Source organism: Neofelis nebulosa, chromosome 1 (assembly GCF_028018385.1).
Source record: "Neofelis nebulosa isolate mNeoNeb1 chromosome 1, mNeoNeb1.pri, whole genome shotgun sequence".
Classification (NCBI taxonomy): domain Eukaryota; kingdom Metazoa; phylum Chordata; class Mammalia; order Carnivora; family Felidae; genus Neofelis; species Neofelis nebulosa.
Window position 1 is genome coordinate 29,236,987 of NC_080782.1, and position 26,426 is coordinate 29,263,412.

The 26,426-nt window shown below is 36.2% G+C and overlaps 1 protein-coding gene across 3 annotated transcripts in view; it reads right to left on the reverse strand.

Moving 5' to 3' along the window:
• Positions 1–8,853: 8,853 nt before the first annotated feature.
• Positions 8,854–26,426, reverse strand: part of NADK2 (NAD kinase 2, mitochondrial) — a 49,259-nt gene continuing 31,686 nt past the window's right edge. For all 3 annotated transcript variants that reach the window (XM_058717558.1, XM_058717566.1, XM_058717574.1), the window contains 5 exons: positions 25,233–25,328; positions 16,071–16,126; positions 15,893–15,946; positions 13,222–13,345; positions 8,854–10,916 (listed from right to left, as the gene is read on the reverse strand). In XM_058717558.1, the coding sequence (XP_058573541.1) occupies positions 10,781–10,916; positions 13,222–13,345; positions 15,893–15,946; positions 16,071–16,126; positions 25,233–25,328 (466 nt within the window). In that variant the 3' untranslated portion in view covers positions 8,854–10,780. The remainder of the gene's footprint in view (positions 10,917–13,221; positions 13,346–15,892; positions 15,947–16,070; positions 16,127–25,232; positions 25,329–26,426) is intronic.

Genomic DNA, 26,426 nt, shown 5'->3' on the forward strand with positions numbered 1-26,426 from the left:
ATCATCACCTAAGTATTCATGGGGTAGAACATCGTGTACAAACACGTATGGAAGTAGATGCCCTATCCTTACGTAGGCATAAAGTGAGTGATATTTAATGTAAAATTAATGACATGTTATTTTCTTACTGTTTATAACTTTGTTTTCAAAGAATTACAGTATGCCTCTCGTTATTGGAGAAAATGTATCAGCCTATCATCAAGGTAAGTGCTTTCTCAAAAAAAAAAAAAAATGTAACAGTATTTCCAATACTGTATTATGAATATGATGGTAATACTGTATGCTGTAAATATTTTATAGTGATTCATTCATTAGTGTACAGGCTAGGGCACTGTGAAACCATATTATTTACTCTAGGCTACTATAGGGCAATGATATTGCTACTGCTTTGTAATCAATGCATGAATCGTTATACCTGTGAATATGAATTTGTTTTTCACATCTTTTCATTTTTGATGTCTCGGGTTAATATGCATAACATTTACAGGGTTTTGTATTATGTAAGACAGTATTGAGGTTAGTAATGACAAATGATTAATCTTGTAAACAGATGACATAAATTTGAGATATTGATAAATACAGTAAGTACAATACTGTAAGTACATTTTCCTTAGGATTTTCTTAATATTTTATTCTCTGTAGCTTACTTTATTGTAACAATACAATATATAATACATATACCATACAAAGTGTGTGTTAATTGACTGTTTATGTTATCACTAAGGTTTCCAGTCAATAGTAGACTATTAGAGTTAAGTTTGGGGGGGGGGAGTCAAAACTTACATGTGGAATTTTAACTGTGCTGGCTGGGGGGTTCGGTGCCCCTAACCCCCACATTGTTCAAGGGTCAACTATAATTGACCATATAAACATGGGTTTATTTCTGGGCTCTAATCTATTCCATTGATCTATTGGTCTGTATTTGTGCCAGTACCATACTGCTTTCATTACGATAGCTTTGTAGTATGGCTTGAAATCAAGGGATGTGATGCCTCCAGCTTTGTTCGTCTTCCTCTAAGATTGTGTTCAGATCTTTTGTGGTTCCATACAAATTTTAGGAGTATTATTTATTCTAGTTCTGTTTTAAAAAATGCCACTGATTTTTTTTAATGTTTGCTTACTTACTTATTTACTTACTTACTTTGAGAGAGCAAGCAAGCAAGGGAAGGAGCAGAGAGCAAGGAAGAGAGAGAATCCCAAGCAAGTTCCGTTCTCAGTGTGGGGACTGACAGACATGGGGCTTGATCTCACGACCATGAAATCATGACCCGAGCCGAAATCAAGAGTCAGACCTTAACCAACTGAGCCACACAGGTGCCCCGCCACTGGTATTTTGATAAGGGATTGCACTCAATCTGTAGGTTGCTTTGGGAAGTATGTACTTTTTAATGATATTAAGCCTTCTAATCCATGAGCACTGAATATCTTTCAGTGTATTTGTGTCATCTTTCTTTCATCAGTGTCTTATAGTTTTCATATTTTTCTTTCACCTCCTTGGTTAAATTTATTTCCAGGTATTTTATTCTTTTTGACACAGTGATAAGTGGGATTGTTCTCTTAATTTCTCTTTCACGTGGTTTGTTATTAGTATATAGAAGCACAACAGATTTCTGTTTATTCTGCAACTTTTCTGAATTCACTTATTCTAATAGTTATTTGGTGGGTTTTCTATATATAGTATCATATAATCTGCAAATAGTGACTATTTTACTTCTTCTTTGTCAGTATGGATGCTTTTATTTATTTTTTCCCACTTGATCCAATGATTTCCAAACTACATTGAATAAAAGTGGTGAGAGTGGGCATCTTTGCCTTGTTCCTGATCATAAAAGCTTTCAGTTTTTCACTGTTGATTATGATACTAGTTGTGGTTTTGTTATATATGGCCTTTAATATGTTGAGGTTTCTTTCCTCTGCACTCACTTTGTTGAGAGGTTTTATCATAAATGTTGAATTTTTCTAAATGCTTATCTGCATCTATTAAGGTGATCATATGATTTTTATCTTTTGTTAATGTGGTATATATATCATGTTGGCTGATTTGTGGATATTGAACCATCCTTGCATTTCTGGAGTATATCCCACCTGATCATAGCATGTGATCCCTTTAATATATTGTTGAATTCAGTTTGCTAATATTTTGTTGAGGGTTTTTTGCATCTATGTTTTTAGGGATATCAGCCTGTAATTATGTATGTATGTATATATGTATGTATGTATGTATATAGTGTCTTTGTCTGGTTTTGTTATCAGGTTAATGCCAGCCTTGTAGAATAAGTTTGGAAATGTTCCTTCCACTTCAGTTTTTTAGAATAGCTTGAAAAGGATAAGTATTAACTTTAAAAAATTGTTTGCTAAAGGGCACCTTGGTGGCTCAGTCGGTTAAGCTCCCAACTTGGGTTCAGGTCATGATCTCATGGTCTGTGAGTTCAAGCCCCACATCGGGTTCTGTGCTGAGACCTTGGAGCCTGGAGCCTGCTTCAGATTCTGTGTCTCCCTCTCTCTCTGCCCCGCACCTGCTCTCTGTCTCTCAAGAATAAATAAATGTTAGAAAAAAATTTTTTATTTATTTATTTTTTTTTTTTTTTATTTTTTATTTTTTTTGCTAAAATTTACCTGTGAAACCATCTGGTTCTGGACTTTTGTTTGTTGAGAGTTTTTAAATTACTGATTCAATTTCATTACTAGTAGTTCTGTTCAGGTTTTCTTTCTTTCTGATTCAGTCTTGGAAGATTGTATGCTTCTAGGAATTTACCATTTTTTCAAGGCTGCTCAATTTGTTGGTATATAATTGTTCATAGTAGTCTCTTCTAATTTGTGGTGTCAGTTTTAACGTCTCTTTGAATTTAGATTTTATTTACTTGGGCCCTCTCTTTTTCTTGATGAGTCTGGCTAAAGGTTTATCAATTTTGTTTATCGTTTCAAAGAATCCATTCCTTCAGTGATTTTTTTTTCCTATTGTTTTTGTCTTCATTTCTGTTCTGATCCTTATTATTTCCTTCCTTCTGCTAACTTTGGGTTTTGTTTGTTCTTTTTTCTAGTTCATTTAGTTAAAGGGTTAGATTGAGATTTTTCTTATCTCTTGAGGTAGGCCTGTATCACATTACAAACTTTGTTCAGAAGTGCTTTTGCTGCATACCACAGATTTTGGAGTGTTGGGATTCTAATTTCATTTATCTTTAGGTGTTTTTTTATTTCCCCTTTTTAATTTTTTAATAGACTCAGCTGTTGTTTAGCCTCCACATGCTTCTGTTTTTTTCCAGGTTTTTTTTCCTGTAATTTATACCTGTGTCCATACTGTTGTGGTCTGAAAAGAAACAGGCTAGGATTTCAGTATTCTTAAATCTATTGAAACTTGTTTTATAGCTTAACATGTGATCTGTTTTGGAAAATGTTCCATGTGCGCTTGAAAAGAATGTGTATTGTGCTGTTTTGGTATGGAAATGTTCTGTATATATCTCTTGAGTCCTGTCTTGTCTAATGTCACATTTAAAGCTACTGTTTTCTTATTGATTTTCTGTCTGCATGACCTATCCATTGATGTAAGTGCAGTGTTAAAGTCCCCTACTATTATTTCATTACTGTCAATTTCTCCCTTTATGTCTGTTAATATTAGCTTTATGTTTTGATGTATGTAGGAGCTTTATACTCCTAGGTTAGATGCATAGATATTTATAAGTGTAATATCCTCTTGTTAGATTGATCCCTTGGTCATTATGTAAGGCCCTTTGTCTCTTGTTACAGTCTTTGTTTTAAAGTCTGTTTTGTCTGATAGAAGAAGTATTGCCACCCCAGCTGTCTTTTCATTTCCTTTTGCATGGAATATCTTTTTCCATCCCTTCCTTTTCAGTCTGGTATGTCTTTTGGTCTGAACTAAGTCTCTTTTAGGCAACATATATAGCGGTCTTTTCTTTTTTTAGTATCTATTCAGCCACTCTCTTTTAGTTGGTGCATTTAGTCCATTTACATTTAAAGTAATTAGCAATAGGTATGTAATTATTGCCATTTTGATCATTGTTTTCTGGTTGATTTTGTAGTTGTTTCTTCTGTTGCTGTCTTCCCTTGTGGTTTGAGAACTTTTTTTAGTGTTATATTTGGATTATTTTTTCTTTATTTACTTATGGTGTATCTGTTTGAGGTTTTTGGTTTGTGGTTACAATGAGGTTCACGTAAAACAACCTAACCTATGTATATATAGCAGTCTGTCTTAAGTTGATGGTTGCTTACATTCTAAAGCATTCTAAAAACACATTCTTACTCCCCCCCCCCGTTTTGTTTTTGACATCATATTTTACATCTTTTTATTTCACATATCCCTAATTACTGTAGCTGTAGTTTTTACTACTTTTGTCTTTTAACCTTCTTGTTAGCTTTATAATGGTTGATCCACTACCTTTACTATATGTTTGCTTTTACCAGTGAGATTTGTTTTTCTTTCATAATTTTCTTCTAGTTATGGCCTTTTCTCTTCTACTTAAGTAAGGCCCTTTAACATATCTTTTAAGGCTAGCTTAGTGGTGAAGAATCCCTTTGGGGTGCCTGGGTGGCTCAGTCAGTTAAGCATCTGACTCTTGGTTTTGGCTCAGATGATCTCACAGTTCATGATTTCGAGCCTACTTTGGGCTCTGTGCTGACAACACAGAGTCTCCTTAGGATTCTGTCTCTCCCTCTCTCTCTGCCCCTCCTCTGCTTTCCCTATCTCGTTCTCTCTCAAAATAAATAAACATTTGAAAAAAAAAAAAAAAAAGAATTCCTTTAACTGTTGTCTGGAAAACTTTCTGTCTCCAATTCTGAATAATAGTCTGGTCAGGTAGAGTGTTGGTGTTCCTAGGTTTTCTTTTCCCTTTCATCATGTAATATATTGTACCATTCCCTTCTGGCCTGCAAAGTTTCTGCTGAAAAGTCAGCTTAGAATCTTATGGGGGATATAACTAGTTATTTTTCTCTTGCTGTTTTTAAGATTCTCTCTTTTAGTTTTTTTAACATTTTAATTATTGTGTCTTGGTGTAGACCTCTTTGGGTTCATCTTGTTTGGGGCTCTCTGTGCATCCTGGACCTGGATGTGTGTTTCCTTCCCCAGGTTTGGGAAGTTTTTAGTTATCATTGTTTCTTCATATAAATTTTCTGCCCTCCCCTTCCCCCCCCCCCCCCCGCCCCGCTTCTCCTCTGGGACCCCTATGAAATGAGCATTAGTGCACTTGATGTTGCCCAAGAGGTCCCTTAAATTATCTTCATTAAATTTTTTTTTTTTATGTTCAGCTTTGGTAATTTCCACCACCATGTCTTCCAGATGCTGGTAGTACTTCTGCATAATCTAAACTGCTGTTGATTCCCTCTAGTGTAGTTTTTGTTTATTGTATTCTTCGGCTGATTGATTCGTTTTTATTTTTTTAATTTTTATTTTTGAGAGAGTGCAAGTGGGGTAGGGGCATAGAGGGGGACAGAGGATCTGAAGCAGGCTCTGCTCTGACAGCAGTGAGCCCGATGTGGGGCTTGAACTCACAAACCATGAGATCATGACCTGAGCCAAAGTCAGATGCTCAACCAACTGAGCCACCCACGTGCCCCAATTGGTTCTTTTTTTATATTTTCTATATATTTGTTAAAGTTCTCACTGCATTCATCCATTTTTCTCCCAAGTTTGGTAAGTATCTTTATGACCATTACTTTGAACTCTTTATCAGTAGATTCCTTATCTCTGTTTCATTTCTTTTTCTGAGGTTTTGTCTTGCTCTTTCATTTGAAATATATTCCTGTCTCATTTTGACTATGTTTCTTTGTATTAGGTAGATCAGCTAGGTCTCCCAATCTTGAAGGAGCAGGCTTATGTAGAATGTGTCCTGTGGGACTCAGAAGGGCACTCCACCCTTATCACCAGAACTGGGCACTCCAAGGTTATCACATGTGGGGGATATGTGCTGTCCTGTTTTGGCCAGGGCACAATGCTGTGATCGTGCTGCTGGGTAGAGCTGATCCCCCAGCTCAGCTGGCTGCAGCACTTAGCTGCAGTTGCTATAGATGCACTCGTGGGCTAGGCTGCTTCCCAAGGGTAGGAGCTGCTTTGGGGAGGAGCACTGGACCAAGGCCACCCCCGCTGGGTATGGTAGGATGGGAGCTGTTTTGGAGGGGCACCTGCTAGAGTGGGCTATTTGGACGGATCAGGTCTGTAAGGGAGTAGGACAAGGCAAGCAGTGTTAGCTAGGTAGTGGCAGAAATGGTGCCTGCCAGCAGTAGGCCAGCTATGTCCTTTGTGAAAGATTAATTGACCATATAATTGTGAGTTTATTTCTGGGTTTTCTATTCTGTTCCATTGATCTATGTGTCTGTTTTTGTGCCAGTATGATACTGTTTTGATTACTACAGCTTTGTAATATAACTTGAAGTCTGGAATTGTGATGCCTCCAGTTTTCTTTTTTTCAAGACAGCTTTGCTATCTGGGGTCTTTTGTGGTTCCATACAAACTTTAGGACTGTTTATCTAGATTCTGTTCTGTTGGTTTGTTAAGAATGCTGTTGGTATAGGGATTGCATTAAATCTGCAGATTGCTATGGGTCATATAGGCTTTTTTTAAAAAAAGTTTATTTTGACAGTGCAAGTGGGGGAGGGGCAGAGAGAGAATACCAAGCAGGCTCCACACCAGCAGCACGGAGCCCGATGCAGGGCTCAAACTCACAAACCGTGAGATCATGACCTGAGCCAAAACCAAGAGTCGGACGCTTAACCGAGACACCCAAGTGCCCCTGGGTAGTATAGACATGTTAACAGTACAATCAATGAGCACAGAATGTCTTTCCATTTCTTTGTGTCATCTTTCTTTCATTAGTGTTTTATAGTTTTCAGAGTACAGGTCTTTCACCTCCTTGGTTGTTTATTCTTAGGTTTAGTTTTGGTGTAATTACAAATGGAATTGTTTTAATTTCTCTTTCTGCTGCTTCATTATTAGTGTATAGAAATGCAACAGATTTCTGTATATTGACTTTTTATCCTATGACTTTACTGAATTCATTTATCAGTTCTAGTATTTTTTTGGGAGTCTAGGGATTTTTATATATAGTATCGTGTCATCTGCAAATAGTGAAAGTTTTACCTTTTCCTTGCCAAGTTGGATGCCTTTTCTTTTTCTTGCCTGATGGCTGTGGCTAGGACTTCCAGTATTATGTTGAATAAAGGTGGTGAGGGTGGACAGCTTTATCTTTTACTGACCTTAGGAGAAATGCTTTCAGTTTTTTACCATTGAGTATGAGGGTTGCTGTTGTTTTTTCATATATGGCCTTTATTATGTTGAGGTATGTTCCCTTTAAACCTACCTTGAGAGTTTTTATCATGAATGGATGTTGTACTATGTCTAATGCTTTTTCTGCATCTATTGAAATTGTCCTATAGTTTTTATCCTTTCTTATTGACGTGATGCATCATATGTTGATTGTGAATATTGACCCACCCTTGTTACACCCTGGGTATAAATCCTGCTTGATCATGGTGAATGATTTTTTTAAATGCATTGTGTTTGGTTCAGTTTGCTATTATTTTATTGAGGATTTTTGTGTCTATGTTTATCCGAGATACTGGCCTATAGTTCTGTTTTGTGGCTTTATCTAGTTTTGGTATCATAGAATGAATTTAGAAGTTTTTCTTTCTCTTCTGGTTTTGGAATAGTTGGAGGAGAATAGGTATTAACTCTTTAAATGTTTGGTAGAGTTCACCTATGAAGCCATCTGGTCCTGGACTTTGGTTTGTTGCAAGTTTTTTGATTACTGATTCAATTTCATTGGTGGTAATTGGTCTCTTCAAATTTTCTATTCCTGTTTCAGTTTTGGTAGGTTACATGTTTTTAGAGAGGCATCCATTTCTTTCAGGTTGTCCAATTTGTTGGCATCTAACTTTTCATAGTATTCGAATTGTATTTCTATGGTATTGGCTGTTTGGTTTTGTCTTTTTTGAGGAGTTTGGCTAGAAGGTTATCAATTTTGTTTATATTTTCAAAAAACTAGCTCCTGATTTCATTGATCTGTTCTATTGTTTTTTTTAGTTTCTATATCATTTATTTCTGCTCTGATTTTTATATTTCTTTCCTCCTGGTTTTGAGTTTTGTTCTTTTTCTAGCTCCTTAGGTATAAGGTTAGATTGAGATTTTTCTTGCTTCTTGAATAGGCCTATATTGCTATAAACTTCCCTTAGAACCACTTTTTCTGCATCCCAAAGATTTTAGACTGTTGTGTGTTTTCATTTGTCCCCATGTAACTTTATATTTCTTCTTTGATTTCTTGCTTTTAGTAGCATGTTATTTAACCTCCATGTCTTTATGGTCTTGCCAGATTTTTTTCTTGTGGTTGATTTCTAGTTTTATAGCATTGTGATGAAAAGATGCATGACATTACTTAAGTCTTTTTGAATTTGTTAAGACTTGTTTTGTGCCCTAATATGTGATCTGTTCTGGAGAGTGTTCCATGTGCATCAAGTGAATATTTTTTGATAACTTTGTGTTAACTGGTTCTAATGATTTATACATAGTTTATTTTGATATTTAAAAAGTGAAATGAATGGAAATTCTTTATACCTGAAGGCTACTAAACATTCAGTATGATTTGATTTAGTGGGGCCATGAATATAAATACATGTGGAACATCAAAACTAGTGAAAAATATCTGCAGAGTCTATACTTAAAAAGTAAGTACTTTACCCTCTGCTTATATAACAAGTCCTAGTTCTGTGTGCAACATCAGCAGTATCCTGGAAAGCATCTTTTCCAGGTGGAAAAGACCTAAAACTTACCATTTTGGGAGAATCTGATTTTCCATTAATGGTGCTATAAGAGTTAAGCAAGCAAATGTAGTTTAAAAAAAAAAGATAATACCAGTTTAATTACGTTTATTCACATAGTTGCCATTAAAAGGTTAACTCATTCATAAACACGTTTCTTCTATTGCAATATCCTTTGCCTCTTATCTCTTAACAAATAAATCCCCAACACCTAGCAGAAATGTTATACTGCAAATGCAGCACATTAACTATTTTTTAAACCTTTAAAATATGGCTTATGAACAATTTTACAGAGCAGATTGCCTATTACTATGTAACATTAACAGATCTATGGTACCATTTTGGATAGAGTTGGCATTTTTGTCAAGAAGGTATTTTAAACTTCTTAGAGGAATTTTTATGGTGTGGAATTTCACTTCTTCATAAAGTGTTATCTTCAGTACATTTTTAAATCAAGCCAGAAACTAGATCCAGCTCTGGGAAAACACTAATTTTCATTGTACACATCATGTAAACACTGCTTTGAACGTCTATGCAGATACTCTTCGAAAAGAAAAACAGATTCTTGTTCTGGATATACATCAAAACCTAGATTACCTTTGTACAGTAACATTTATTTAAAAATTTGACAAGAATATATTAAATGTTGGCAAAAGTAATAGCACTCAATTCGATTATACATCCTAGCTCTCACAGAATTTGAGCCCACTTGTCTCAAGTTCTATCAGGACAGTCTGTTTCATTGATCAACTGAGATCCAGCATCTGACACAGTACATGGCACAAGGTATGTGTTCAATAAATATTTCAATGTTGAACTTTTTAGCAGCAAGTGAAAAAAAACAGATACAACTTTGAATAAATGGCATCAGATTACCAGTTGTCTCATGACACAGCAATAGGTGCTTTTTGTGAAAATTCTAGGATTACTTGTAAGTAGATCAATAATTAGATAATTTCCTCTCAAACTAAAGGAAATCTCATAGTGGAGGGAGGGCAAGAGAAGCCATAACATTTTATCTCCCAAAGCTAATGTGTAAAAACATGGAATATGAGCTAGTGAAAACTACCATGATATTAAAAGCAAGGCAATTCCAACTAATTGTGTTTTGCATATTTATTAAAGAATCCATTTTCTGACAAACCTCATAATACTGGATGAAAATATTTTTAAAAGGTTTTACCAAACTCCTAATAGAATACGTCTAATCAGTTCATTCTTATAGTCTCTGATTCCATGTTAGAGTTTTAAATATGGAAGGAATCTATTAAGACTCAAAACCACTTAAAAAAAAAAGTCTCTTCCCTCAAATAGCTATTGGATAATTAATACATTTGCAACAGTATCATGATTTTGTCCAGATATATGTATTTCACCCAGAACTGTCAAAATTAACCTGAAAATCAATTAAATGAAAACATCGATAATTTCAAAAATGATTTGAACTTAAATCAATAGAGCCATAACAGTATTGTCCTCTGAAATTAGAAAATTCTAAGCACATATAAAAAACACATTTACCTACTTCAGTTAGGTCAATGTCAGGATTTATCAAAAATTCTCCATCAAAATTTTTTAAAAATCTTGATTTTTAGGTACTATAAAAAATATACCCTAATTAAATGATATATGTTGGTCTGACCAATTCCACAAAGTTAGGAAAGAGAAGGGGAAAAAAAAAATCTTGTACAGTGAAATTTCAAATCTTAAACATTTAATCATTTGAGCTTACCTCTCTAAATTTAAAAATGTATCAGTACTCTTTGATACCAACTATAAGCAATGTAGAAGTATAAATTCTGATCAGTTTAGTCCATCCATTCTCTAACACAGTGAACATCTTTTTTATCCAAATCCAAAAGAAGAATAATGCAAATCTCACTTCCTTGGTCACCTTTGGAGCTCAGGGCCAACCAGTCTCAACAATAACCAAAATATGTAGCTTTATGATTGGTAGTCTGTTTCTGCAGTGAACATATTTTCCCAGTAATCAAAATCTGTCATCTGAGGAAATTTTTCATTACTCTAGAATCACAGTTCGAAGCTCATCTTCTTTATTGATCATCATCGAGGCAATTGCTCCATCATTAAACTCAAAAGAAGTACCTCCATCCACAACCATGCAGGCATCCCAACAACGAGATCGAACACATACCCTAAGCAGAAAAAAAATCTCGTTAATATAAAGTTTTCTTAACTTTAAATTATGATTTCTTTAAAACTTTAAAATTATGATTTCTTTAATTTTCATTGAAACTGGCAGATCATTCAGCCTTGATTTTAAAAATCAAGTTGTTCTTTGGTTTGAGAGAGTAACTGTATGTTATCAAAATCTCAAAATTAAGATATTCAGGATAGCTCCATTCACCCAAACATTTTTCAGAGAACAAGTTCAGACTTGATGGAACTCACAGGCTTTTTTCATATGACAAAATGTTGAGTTATTACTATTTTAAGTACTAATATTGAGAATGTAACTATTTTCATGGATAATTTTGACTTAAGAACAAATGAAGAGGCACAAATGAACAGCTCAGTGAACACACTTGCGCATCCTTCATCACCCAAATGAGGAATCAAATGTTCCCCAGCTCCCCAGAAGCTCCCTCACTGCTCTCCTCCAGTCTCTACCTTTGGGCCATCCTTCCCACGCATGCCCACTACCCTAATTTCAGCCACCATAGTGGTAATAGCTCTTAAACTTTATATAAATGGAAGAACACATAGGTTTGCTTTGTGTCTAGCTTCTTTTGCTTGACAGTTTGCTTGTGGGGGCACCCAGGTGGCTCAGTCAGTTAAGGGCCAGCTTTGGCTCAGATCATGATCTCATGGTTCATGAGTTCGAGCCCCATGTGGGGCTCTGGGCTGACAGCTCAGAACCTGTTTCAGATTCTGTGTCTCTCTCTCTCTCTTTCTGCCCTTCCCCTGCTCATACTCTCTCTCAAAAATAAACAAAAAAGTATGCTTGTGAAATTCATCCATGGTTATTACATATAGTAGTATTGTGTTGTGTTCATTTTCATTGCTATATGAAAACATTTCCGTTGTGTGAAAATACCAAAATTTACATACCTCCTCTATTCATAGACATCTGGGTTTTTACTACTGGAAGTAGTGCTACTACAAATATTCTTAAGCATGTCTTTTGTTGCAGACGTTTGTGTGTATACATTTCTGTTGGATATATACCTAAGAGCGAATTTGCTGGGTCACTGTGTGTGCTTTATTCAGCTTTGGTAGGTAACTGGCAAACAATATGCCAAACTAGTCCTAAAAATACTGCATGTAAGTTGCAGTTACTCCCACCTTACCAACAACTAGCACCTTAGCTATTCTGGTGGGTGTGTATGGTATCATATTATATAGTTTCAATTTGCATTCCCCACATGAATAATAAGGTCAAGGATGTTTTTCATACACTTAGCCATTTGGATACCCTCTTCTGTGAAAGGCCTGTCCAGGACTTTGGCAATTTTTCTACTGAGTTGCCTTTTTCTTAATAGAGTTGTAGGAATCTTTACAATATTCTGGATAGAAGTCCATTGTTGCATATCTATCACTCTGTGGCTTGCCTTTTTTTTTTTTTTTTTCCCTTAATGGTGTCTCCATTAAGAAAAGTACTTAATTCTGAATAGTTCAATTTCTCCATCTTTTGTTAATATTGTCCAACTGCCAAAGTCATGAAGCTTATTCTGTTTATATGAGCAAAATTTAAATGTCTTTGTAATTTAACCTAAATTGAGTACATAGATTTGTTGATTAATCAAAATTAACTTTCAAATGAGTGAAAGGAATTTGTTTTTCCTAGAAAAAATAACCATATTTCAAAAAAGAAAATATGCACACTATATAAGTAGCAATTCATAATTAAACTGTTCTTTGCTTGCCATGAGACAAATGACATTTTTTCATAGTTTTGTTTAGAAAATTGGGCAACCTTTATAAAATAAATTATAAGGTTTTTTGATATCTTCCCTTCAAACAAAAATTCAGTAAATGCGAGGAAGGGGGAGGTCACTTTTAGAAAAAGCTGAAAGAAATGAGTCCTACTCTAAAAGTTTATGGCTTTACAAGTTAGGTTTTATATGAATATTTGTCCTGCTTTTTTTTTTTTATCCAATAGCATATAAAAAAAAAAGTTGCTTTCCAGTTTCTTTTAAAGTGATAATTTGATCTTATTCTGTCTTAATATACGAAAACAACAAATCCATATCACCCAGTTAGATAATTATGCCCCTTCTATTTACTTATAGTTTCTCTAAAATGGCACAAGTTGGGAAAGGAAATATTTCCTCCAGGGTATATATAGCATGATGCCTCACTAGTTCCAAAATACCTACTTTTCCTACTAGATTAAGTGTGAATGAGTGAATTTCATCATACTGAATACTTTAAAACCAAAACCCGTTTATAATTACAAGAGATGGAAGCATAGTCACAGGCTGGCCTTTGGAAGCTTACTTTGACGTGAAGCAGCGCTGACGACTGCTGGAGAAAACTCTGTTTGCTATTGGTTCTCGAATACTGAAAAGTATTTTTGGTTCTTCTGGACTATAGAGCAGCGATTCGTTATATTCATTTGTTACTATAAAGGAAAAAAAAGTATTAGCACATTCAAAGAAAGACAGTCACTTCTGAGAAGTGCAAAATGAAAAATGGATGCTATGCTGTCCCCAATTTAAATGCAACTATGTTTCAAAGGTCTGTTTGGCAGAAACTTTCTTGGAACTCACAACACATTCCATTAAAAGAACAAAAAACTTTATAAAATGAAGATTAGGTTTCAAGATAAGGCCACCAAAGCCCCTGACTCATCAGCTGGAGACATACTGGGGAGTGGGCTGCAAAACCAGTAATTAAACAAAAGTAGAGGAACTAACTTGGGGCATTCAAAAACAGAACCTGAGTTGCCATAGTCCCTTGCCAAGTTCCCTTCCAAAACACCATGTCAAAGTGTCCATAAATATTAAGTTAATTCTCTTGATTAAAAATGCAGTCTCAAAAAATTACAGGTAATACGCTTTCTCTAATGAAACTCTCATTACACAAGACATTTTTAGAAATCTTTGGGACCTGCTTTCTAACCAAGAAGCACATGACAGTTGGTAGGCAAAACATAAATTGGTCAAAAACAATTAATTATACAAGGAAATCAGGCTTGAAAGAATGTATAGTTGAACACCACATTAAAACATTATAAGACTGTCAGACAATCCACCTGATTTACCAAAATTTTGTTTAAATTATTTGGCTCCTTGAAAAAAATCTAATTTACTCTCAAAAATTTGCTCCTCTGGGAACACACACACTCAAAATGTGCTAGCTACAGGGCTGTCTGGCTGGGTCCAGTGGGTGGAGTATGTAACTCTTGATTTCAGGATCGTGAGTTGGAGCCCCACTTTGGGCATAGAGATCACTTAAAAAAAAAAAAAAAGTGCTAGCTCTGAAGGTAGTTCCAGAAATGTAACAGTGACTGCACTTCTGGCATTCACCATTGTTTCTGAGGACAGTCAAATCTTCAAAGGAATAACATTCATTCAGTAAAGTGGAAAAATCACTGTATTTTATGTATACCCTTAAATTAATTTACATACCCGATATAAATTTCAGTTGTTTTATATACGTTTTAAGTTAAATTATTTTTTGAAGTTTTTTATTTTGAGAGACAGTGAGCGAGCATGAGCAGGGGAGGGGCAGAGACAAAATCCCAAGCAGGCTCTGCATTCTCAGCACAAGCCCAATGCAAGGCTTGAACTCATAAACTATGAGATAATGACCTGAGCTGAAATCAAGAGTCGGATGTTTAACCCACTGAGCCACCCAGGCACCCCTTTAAGTTAAATTATATAATGAATCAACTACTGTAAATGCCTAATTTAACTCTAACACAGATTTAAAGCTAATGCTAGCTCATAAGCTGTGATCAAAATAATCGTTTTGGTCTCAAATTGAGAGAGGGAGAAAGTCCGTTTTAGACAGTTGAAAGGGACTTCAGAGATTTAGTCCTGTTTTCAAACTATTAAAGGCCAACCATGTCCCCCAGTAAAGTAAGTCTTATGTGGAAATCTAAAATAGACACATAAATGAACTGGCACTATTCAAATACTTTATTGTGTATTGCTAAATTATTTAAAAGGCAACCAAAAAGAGTGAGACTATTTTGATAACTCTTAAATTCAAGTGTCTGTGTTTATGGATGCCAGCTGCAGTCTTACATTTGCCAATATCCACTTTGTGTATTTGGTTTTGGTTGTATATGTTGAACACCCTTACATAGATAAGGAGATGCACTATGAACAAGTTTGGATTTTTTAATAATCTTGAAAACTTAGGATACTCTTCAATTAAACAGAGACAACAAGAGAATCTTTAGTTTGAGGTCTGTACAAAAATGATTCTGGTACAGGAGAGGGGATTTTAGTGAGTTAATTTCATAAGCAAATCAAAGGAATGTGTTTTTCCAATTTAAGAATTTAAATATTTAGAACAGAAAAACTTGAAGAATAAATTTGAAGAACCCCCTTAGGTATTACCAATCTATCTCTACTTCATCCTTTTATAGTTCAAGAAGTAGAAGAATGGAACCACAGTCTTGCTCATATTTCCAGTGAGTGACTGGTTGGTCTGGGATTAGAGCCCAGGCCTTCAAGTTCCCTGATCAGTAGTAGTCTTTCCCAACAGTGCTGGTTCTCTCAAAGGAACCCTGAAGTAACCGGGCAGGAATAGAAAGGAGAAAATTAAAGAGAAGATTTTAGTGAATGTGAAGATAAGCATTCACAGCTCAGTGAACTCCTTTTCATTCAGAGGATATTAATGGCACACGGAGTTTAGGTAAACATTTCCCATTTGCCAGATCTGTATTTTTCTATATTTTCCTATCCCCCAGAATATGTATGTAGTTAAGAGTTTTGGCACAGAGGTTATATTTCATAGTTCACAGAAATCTAATATAAAGTCCAGCTCTAAGCATTTTATTGTTTAAATATACGTAAAGGTATTATATCAAGGGCCCGTTTGAGTCAAAAAAGTACAATGCTTTGCTAATTAGACAAGTATACTTCATAATAACATCCTAAAGACTGATACAGAACTTGAATGAAATTGTTAGTAATTATGATCATTAGTCACTGACCTTTCTCTACCAATTCTCTGTTCAATGGAAGACATAAATTTCCTTGTCGTTTTGCTATTGAAAAAGGAAAGGGTGGAATATCTTGATTAAATAATGTCATAATAGCTAACATACAATAAAATATATACATTATATAGTACATTATAATTGTAACATAAATAGCTATTCTGGTACTCACCAATATTTAAAACATCTTCCACAGCCTGGGTCGCAACCCTGTTAATATTGAATGACCTAGAAAGAAACACCATGTAAGTTTTTTGTTCTCATTCTAAAAACACACTTTAAATTAAAAAGGAATTATCTACTTAATATACAGAGAACTCTTAGAAATTATCAAGAAGAAGCAACCAAAATATGATAGCTACTTCACCCACTTTTAAAAAGTGGGCAAAGTAAACGGTTTATAGGCTTATATGAAAAAGTGTTCAATCTTACTCCTACTTAAGGACACATAAATTAAAAACTGATAATGTATGAAAGGTATATGAAAGACATTCTCATTCATACATGATGGCATTATGGAAGTTGCAGTTGGAAGGCAATTCTTCACTATTAAAATTTTAAATGAACATATTACTCATCCTAATTTATCCTAAAAGATACTTCTATCTATAGTACACAAAAGACATGTACAAGGATATTTACTGAAGCATTGTTTATAATAGCAAAACAACTCATATCTGTAGGAAGCTGGTTAAATATGTTACTATGTAGAGATTAAAAAGCATAAAATAGAACTGTATGTGCTGATAGAAACAAGTTTACAAAAAAACAACAGGCATTATGTAGAATATGTGTTTTATATATATATATAGGTTGTGCCTGGAGATTAGTACTAGATATATGAAATGAAAGACTAGCTTTTCATTTTAAACCCTTTTGTACTATAACATTCTTTCATGTTTATTTATTTATTTTGAGAGAGAAAGAGCATGAGCAGGAGAGGGGCAGACAGAGAAGGAGAGGGAGAATCCCAAGCAGAGTCCAATGTGGGACTTGAACCCACAAACTGCAAGATCATAACCTGAGCAGAAATCAGACACACTTAACCTACCGAGCCACCCAGGTGTCCCTGTACTATAACCTATTTTTAACTTGTAAATATTTCTTTAAATTATAAAATAGAAAAGATGGGAAATCCTTTACCAGTGTGATGCTTTGCTTAAACACTTAAGAACAAATGTTAACACAAACACGAATCACCTAAAAGTAGCTCTGCCCTTGGGTCTACAAAGAAGGTTAAGGAAAGGTTTTTGGGTTTTGGGTTTTTGGGTTTGAGAATTGCTACAGAATTCTCACATGGCCTCAGTAGATAATCTCAATGAACAGCAGCATAATGACCCAAACAACTCTATAAACATAATTCAGTGGCTCTTAACCTTTCTGAGGAGGGGAAGTAATAGATAACTCTTGCATACACTTCCAACCCTATGCCCTTCACGTTTTGAGAAATGTGATAACATTTAGGGCATTCTCTTAAAAATGCAGGTGACAAGTTTTATATTAAAAATTTGGGGTCATTCACACACCAAATCCCTATGCTAAAAAAATCCCAAATCTGGCCCTTGCCTATTCTATTTTTCACCATATTCTATTTTTCACCAGTAAGTGTCCTGACTTTTTTACTGTTCAGCGTGAAGTTCGCAATACATATCTCATCATAATTAGTGTCTGCATAATTACATACACACTGCAAGGCATTTGCGGCACTACCTGGCTCATGGCAAGAACTCAACACCGAATGAAAGTATCAAATGAAAGACATATGCGTGAATTATATTCTAATTGACATTATTAGAAGATATGTTTCAGAATTTTATTTTAAATTAAAAGTCACATACAATGAGCCATATTTATTAGGGTTCCACTGAATTAAAATACTGAAGATTTAATTTTTCTTTTAAGTTTTTTTTTATTTTGAGAGTGAGCACATGAGCCCGCGAGGAGCAGAGAGGTAGAGAGCAAATCCTAAGCAGGCACCGTGAGGCTTGAAACCACAAACCGTGAGATCATGACTTGAGCCGAATTCGATAGTCAGACACTCAACCAACTGGGCCACCCAGGTGACCCTTGAAGACTTAATTTAAGAGAACAAAAGTCTTCTATGATTTGATCAAATATTCCTAGAATTATGATTTATTAGGGATATCATAAGCCAACCCAAACTAAGTCCTCTGAATTGGGGTTAAGACGAATTTCCTATGGTTGTAACCTAGATCTCAGCCAATTCACTCTCCCTTTAGGAGTGGTTTATATTCTACATCAAAGACAAACTGTATGCTTAAACAGGTATTAGCTAACACATGATGCCTTTATTCTTAGGTCTACAACCTTTACCATTCTAAGAGTTTCCATTTGAAATCAGATAAAACTTCCACTAAAGACAATCAAATTGAAGACAAATTGAATCTCGTCTCTTCTTTAGCTAGTAAAGCTTTCTCTCTTCACTTAAGAACACTTACCCTTAATTAAGTCAGCTAAAACAGAATGTATAAAGGAAGGGAACTGGGAAAAGTCTTTGAAAAAAACACACAGAAATATATGTGATTGCACTCAGTAGTACTTCTCCCAGTGAATGTAGCAAATCGTGTTCCATGCTGGGAAGAGGACTGAGATGACAATGGGACAAATCAGAGACAACCTGCTATGCAACATAACCCCTACATCCTATGTCCTGTGGAGGAATTTTGGGAAGTGCAAAATGGGAGAGCTAATCCCCAAACCCTTCGTGTGTGTGTGTGTGTGTGTGTGTGTGTGTGTGTACTTACATGCATACATGCATAGTTAGACTATCTTTTCCATCCTTTCTTGCCATAAATCCATGTGACTGAGTTCTAGCTACAGGAATGAGAGTAGATGTCATAGACAACATATCTAAGACTGTCTCATAAGCCTGCCACAGGTGACCCTCCATGCTTTTCTTCCTTCTGTGGCTTCATTTAAATGAGTAGAGTGACTTCAAGAGCTATGTTTAGAAGATGGTTGAGGCACATGATGCAAAGAGCCTGGATACCTGGAGTCACCACTTTGAGACCCACCTCCCAATTGGGAACACCCACTTGGACTTTATAAGAACAAGAAATAAACTTCTATTGTGTTAAGTCACTGAGTGGGTGTTTATCAGTTATAACAACTATCTTATCCAAAGTCATACATTTCCATATTTTATAGTCAAAGCAAGGAGAGGGTCACATAGGAAAACTTTTATCTCCTAGTATCAAGAATTAAAAGAAGAGTAAAAGTTGGCACAGGAACAGACACTCAGATCAATGGAACATAACAGAATCCAGAAATGGACCCACAAACGTATGGCCAACTCATCTTTGACAAAGCAGGAAAGAATATCCAATGGAATAAAGACAGTCTCTTCAGCAAGTGGTGCTGGGAAAACTGGACAGCGACATGCAGAAGAATGAACCTGGACCACTTTCTTACACCATACACAAAAATAAAATGGATGAAAGACCTCAGTGTAAGACAGGAAGCCATCAAAATCCTCGAGGAGAAAGCAGGCAAAAACCTCTTTGATCTTGCCCACAGCAACTTCTTACTCAACACATCTCCAGAGGCAAGGGAAACAAAGACAAAAATGAACTATCGGGACCTCATCAAAATAAAAAGCTTCTGCACAGTGAAGGAAACAATCAGCAAAACTAAAAGGCAACCGACAGAATGGGAGAAGACATTTGCAAATGACGACCAGATAAAGGGTTAGTATCCAAAATCTATAAAGAACTTATCAAACTCAACACCCAAAAAACACATAATCCAGCGAAGAAACAGGCAAAAGACATGAATAGACACTTCTCCAAGGAAGACATCCAGATGGCCAACCGACAAGTGAAAAAATGCGCAACATCACTCATCATCAGGGAAATACAAATCAAAACCACAATGAGATACCACCTTACACCTGTCAGATGGCTAACATTAACAACTCAGGCAACAACAGATGTTGGTGAGGATGCAGAGAAAGAGCATCTCTTTTGCATTGTTGGTGGCAATGCAAGCTGGTGTAGCCACTCTGGAAAACAGTATGGAGGTTCCTCAAAAAACTAAAAATAGAACTACCCTATGACCCAGCAATTGCACTACTAGGCATTTATCCATGGGACACAGGTATGCTGTTTCGAAGGGACACATGCACCCCCATGTTTATAGCAGCACTATCTACAATAGCCAAGGTATAGAAAGAGCCCAAATGTCCATCGATGGATGAATGGATAAAGAAGATGTGGTATATATATACAACAGAGTATTACTCGGCAATCAAAAGGAATGAAATCTTGCCATTTGCAACTACGTGGATGGAACTGGAGGGTATTATGCTAAGTGAAATTAGAGAAGGACAAAAATCATATGACTCCACTCATATGAGGACTTTAAGAGACAAAACAGATGAACATAAGGGAAGGGAAATAAAAAGAATATAAAAACAGGGAGGGGGACAAGACAGAAGAGACTCATAAATATGGAGAACAAACAGGGTTGCTGGAGGGGTTGTGGGAGGGGGAATGGGCTAAATGGGTATGGGGCATTAAGGAATCTACTCCTGAAATCATTGTTTCACTATATGCTAATTTGGATTTAAATTTTAAAAAATAAAAAATAAATTAAAAAAAAAAAGAAGAGTAAAAGAAATAAGCTATTCTATTCCTTTCTTTCCAGTGATTCCTAAGGTCTACAGAATTTAAAGTCTGTCTCCACCATTTATTAGCCATATGGCTTTGGGAAACTTCTGAGACTTTACTACTCTATTAACAAAAATAAAATCACGTATTTCCAGGGGCACCTGGGTGGCTCAGTCAGTTAAACGTCATGATCTCATGGTTCATGAGTTTGAGCCCCACATCAGTGCAGAGCCTTCCTGGAACTCCCTCTCTTCCTCTCTCTCTGCCCCTTCCCCTAATCGCACACATGCTCTCTCTCAAAATAAATTAATAAACTTTAAAAAATAATCACCTACTTCCAGAGTATTTTTGAAAATTTAACATATTTAGCTCAAAGAAAGTGCTTAGAAATGGTAGTTCAAGGGGCATCTGGATGGTTCAGTCAGTTAAGCATCTGACTTGGTTTAGGTTCAGGTCATGATCTCATGGTTTTGTGGATTTAAGCCCCGCATCGGGCTCTGCAGTGACAGCATGAAGTCTGCTTGGGATTCTCTGTCTCCCTGTCTCTCTGCCCCTCCCGCACTTGTGCTGTCTCAGTGTCTCTCAAAATAAATAAACTTTAAAAAGGGGGTGGGCACCAGGGTGGCTCAGTTGGTTAAGCATCTGACTTCAGCTCAGGTCATGATTTCATGGTTCGTTGGTTGGAGCCCCACATCAGGCTCTGTATTCTGTGTCTCCCTCTCTCTCTCTGCCCCTCCCCTGCTCGCACTCTCTCAAAAATAAATAAACGTTAAAAAAATTTTTTTAATGGTAGTTTGATACAAGTTATTAATGTATGGAAATGTATAGCTTTCCTCAGTCCTTCTGGCCCCTAGGCTTCTCTTCTCTCCCTCCATTTTCTGAAGAGAAAAAGGACAGAAAATGAATGGGAAAACGCAATCACAGGCAAAGAACAATCAGCAATGGGAGGGAGTAAGGTAGAACATTAGAAGCAAGCAAGCTACATAGGCTGAAGAGAGAAGAGGCTGAGTAATCAAGGTGGCAGGGATAGGATATAGTTAGTGACAGAGTTCTAGACATCAGACTTTATTAAGCAACACAGAAATGAATGAAATTCTAATCTAAGCCACATTTACTCACATCCAATGGGAACACAGGACTCAACTATAAGGTGTGTGGCAATGGAGGGCAGGACTGCTTTACAAGCAAGCCTCATGGCTCTTATCCTTTATGCTCTTCTTACTACTGAAAGATTGAAAACAAACTCAAAATCAGGGGCACCTGGGTGGCTAGTCGGTTAAGCATCTGACTTCAGCTCAGGTCATGATCTTGTGGTTTGTGAGTTCGAGCCCCATACTGGGCTCTGCGCTGACAGCTCAGAGCCTGGAACCTGCTTCAGATTCTGTGTGTCTCTCTCTCTCTGCTCTTCCCCGGCTCATGCTCTGTCTCTCTCTCAAAAATCAATTAACATTAAAAAAATTTTTCTAATAAAAAAAATAAAATCACACACACGCCAGTTGAAAAGTCAAAAGCCTATTCACTGCCTTTAGCATAACCACGGTTTCACTAAGATTAGCAAGTTTACCTTAATAATTTTTCGATACAACCTAGTGCCACATCTTTGAACCAGCAGCTTCTACAGACAGCTCCCCCTCTGCATTTAAAAGCTGGCAGTCAGGGGCGCCTGGGTGGCTCCATCAGTTAAGCACCCGACTTTGGCTCAGGTCATGATTTCGCGGTTTGTGAGTTGGAGCCCCGCGTTGGACTCTGTGCTGACAGCTCAGAGCCTGGAGCCTGCTTCGGATTCTGTCTCCCCCTCTCTCTCTCTCTGCCCCTAACCCACTCACATTCTGTCTCTGTCTCTCTCAAAAATAAATAAACATTAAAAAGCTGGCAGTCAAAAAAGCACTGGCTTTTTAGTCAAGCACACCTGAGCTTTTTTTTATCCAGGTTCTGACATTAGTTCTGACCTCACCCTAAATTGTTTATCCTTGTGAAGCCTCAATTTCTACTTTATAAAACAGGGATACTACCACTTTCTTGCAGGATTTCTGTAAGAATTATAGTCAATGTATAAAAAGTACCTACCACAGTATATTCAAAGTAACAGGGGCTAAATAACTGATAGCTAGTATTTACTGCATACAACAGAACCTACAGAATCACAGTCCAGAAGATAATCTTATTTTATCTGTTCCATTTCCCCTCATTTTTCAGAAAAGGAAACTTGTACAAGATCACAAAGCTAGTTGGTGATTTTGCCAGGTCTCTCTAACTTCCAGGCCAGTACTCTTTTCAATTATACCACTTTGCCCACGATGGGGGCGCGGGGGGGGGGGGGGGGGGGGGGGGGAGGGGCGGTGAGAATCCTAGGAGAAGAGGAGCAGGATCTGGGAAACGATTTCTGATTTTCAATCCAGTTTTCACCAAGTAACATATCATATTGAGCAGAAAAGATGTTATGATAAATTAAAGCAATTAACTAATGTTTTCATTTTATGAGGGCTACAAAATAATTTTATAGCATCTTAGATTATTAAATTATTTTTGCAAACTATTGTTAAAGTCATTTTAGACATGTAGTTCTCACTGGCCCCCCTCAGAAAAATGAAAAATTAACCAATATTTTAAAATGATACTTCTCATTTTTCTCCAAAGGTTTATTTGGCTAAGACTAGGATATTTTTAAAAGATGTGAAGTTACTAAGTACTTATGAATGAACTGTGATGTCTGAAAATTACTTCAAAGTATTATGAGACAAAAGAAGACAAAAGGGAAACAAGATTGGGCATGTGTTGACAATTATTGAAACTGATTAATGGGTACACAGATATTGATTATACTATTTTGCCTACTCTTACAGATATTTAAGTTTTTCCACAATAAAAAGTATTAAAAACACCGAAAAAATGGGAAGTAAAATTCCATTTTAAACCATCCAAACTTAAAATCACAGATTAATACTGTGTTTGTTAGCTGTATTTGTAAGCATGTAGTCATTTATTTGGAAAAAAAAAAAAATGAGAGAATATGTATTAGGTACTGTGCTATACATGCAAAAATTAAACAAACAAACAAACAAAAAAACCACTAGTCACCATGCCAAATACTTCAAGTTGCTCAAACCAGCTGGGTATTAGGTAATTAGAGAACTAATAATGTGGTAAGTGCTGTCAAAGTGCTATTACAAAAAAGTGCTTGGGATGCACCAAAAGGGGATTCATTATGCTGATGAGAAGAACTAGGTCCTAGTAAAGATTTCCTACAGAGAATGACATTTGAAGACTGGATTTTTCAGCCAGGGTAAGGAAAGTGGAAAATGTTCAGGCATTCAATGCAGGAAGAAGTTGCACTGAGCAAAAACAAAAAGCCCAGAGACAATGTGGCTTGTGCTGAGAATTGCAAGTAGCCTGCAGTGTCCCCGTTGTGCCAATGGGTTAGAGTAAGGCAACAATAGGCTGGTGAAGTTTCTTAGATCATATTTAAAGCGTCTTACATGCAGACTAATCTGAACACAGTCAGAAGTCAATGAAGCTTTTACAGCACAGAAAGGAATAGTCAAATTTATCTACATTTTAGAAATATTACTCTGTTGGCAGTATGGACGACGGCCTGAAGAATAAAGGGTGAGGCACAAAGATTATTCACTAAAAAGATGGGCCTGGACCAAACAGCAGTAGAAACTGCAGAAACAGAAGTGTGGCATAGAGCAGTAGACCACACTGCGGTAGAAACTGAAAAAGAGGGGCAAGGACTTCAGAAGCGTGACTGGCAGGATTCAGAGACCAGTACATGTAAAGAGGAGAACAGGGAGACTCAAAAGTAAGAGCCAGGTTTTAAGGAGTACTGTTTTTTCTCTAGAGCATGAACTCATGGTAACAGTGATATTATTAAGCAATACAGGGATCACAGCAAGAAAAACTAAAGATGGGGGCTCCTGGGTGGCTCACTTAGTTAAGTGTCCGATTCTTGATTTTGGCTCAGGTCATGATCTCACAGTTCCTGAGTTCAAGCCCCACATGGGCTCTGTGCTGACAGTGTGGAGCCTGCTTGGGATTCTCTCTCTCCCTCTCTCTCTCCCCTCCACTTGCTCTCTCTCTCTCAAAATAAATAAATAAAACCTTTAAAAAAACCTGAAGATAATAAATTTGGTTTTGAATGTGTTGATTTGAAGGTCTATTAACATTCTATTTAGTAGGTAATTCTAGAACAGAAGTTTGGGCTCAGGAAACAAGATAGCTACAGATAAAAGTCTGGGAGGCATCCGTGTCTGTGTACCAAGAAGCGAAGCCATTACCCAGAGAGAGGTTATAGGGTAAACAAGATACAGGAGCCCAAGTTATCTCTAGTTAAGCCTTTGACGCACAAACCTCCAGGACATTTGTTGTTGTTACTGTAGTTGTTTTCATTTCTTTACTATTATTTAAAATATTTTTCATTTAAAAACAATACAGTCCCCCAAAACATTTTCTTTTTTCTCTTTACAAACCTAGGGCAACAGGCTAAAGAATGACCAAATCCAGGCTATAGCTCTAATCTAAGAAGTCCAGGCAGGACTTCTAGAGCCAACTGATGAGTAAAGCAGAAACTGGGCCAACCAACATAACAACACCAGGCTACCTCTTGCGTTTCAGAGGCCTTAGATACACCGATATGCAGCATCGAGTAAATTACATTACTTAAAATATTTCACAAAAGTCAATAAGTAACATCCCAAGGTACTCACCAGGCCTTTGATCCTGTTCCAGTACACAAATTGAGCCCTGAACTCTTCTGTTTTTCCCATGGACCATCATCAACTGAAATCTCATAGTAGGAAGCCCTAAGAATTGAGAATATAAAACTGGATTTGCTGAATTTATGGCTCACGGTAAATAAGACAAACACCGTTTCTTCAGAACTAATGAACTCTAAGTGGGCCAGCTTGACTCAGACATACCTGACTTAGGCACGCACACCATGATGCTAATACCAATAATGATTAAGTGAAAAAGTAAAAAAAAAAAAAAAAAAAAAATCTGTAAAACTGCATCCCTCTCCTATCCATATGTTCCTTTGTATCAGTATTTTAACATTTCAAACAAGGGCTCCTTATAAATTTTTACCTATGATTGCTTCTACTGTTTTTATGGACTCTAGCACATACAGATCCTTATTTCAGAATTCAAAAAGAAAATACCATTCTTAAGTGAGTTTCTTTCTTGGTAGATAGTTCTTGATATATCCCAATCTGTATCTAATCCTTCAAGTTACCAACAGTTCCTGGTCAACTCGTGTTTTTTAAGTTACATGTTAATGTGCCTTTTGAATGGATAGTAAGCTAAGAGAGATAAAGTTCTAAAGAAAATTCTCAGTGCTGCATCAGTGGGCAAAACTAGGAATAAAACTAAAACTATAATTTCTTTAGAGATTTCTATTTCTTACAGTATTTCATAAGTATTAAATCAAATGGGTTTTCTGACACCAGAAAAAATGGCACTATTCCTTAACTGTATGAACATACAAATTTACAATTATTCAAAAAAACTTTTGAAACATGTAAAAGCTTATTTTGTAAACTGTATCTTAAAATAATGGTGTCATTGATCAACACTGGGTTATTTTTGTCCAGCAGATAAAAAAGTTAAACTCTTAATATAGATTTTCCAATAATGACAATTATTAGGCTTGCAAACACTAACATTCAATGGATAATATTATCTCTTATTTTAACCCTTTCAATTTCTCCTGCCAAATTCAATCTTTAAAGGTTTTACATGGCACAACTCCTTTTCATTTTTTCTCTGAAGTCACCATTCTTCATAAAAGATAGGCTTAATATTCACATTTAATCTATTTCATAGCTTTGTTATGTTTTCCTAGAATGTTGGGAATTTTAGACATATTAGGAGCCTATTACATTCAGACAAGCCAGTCAACT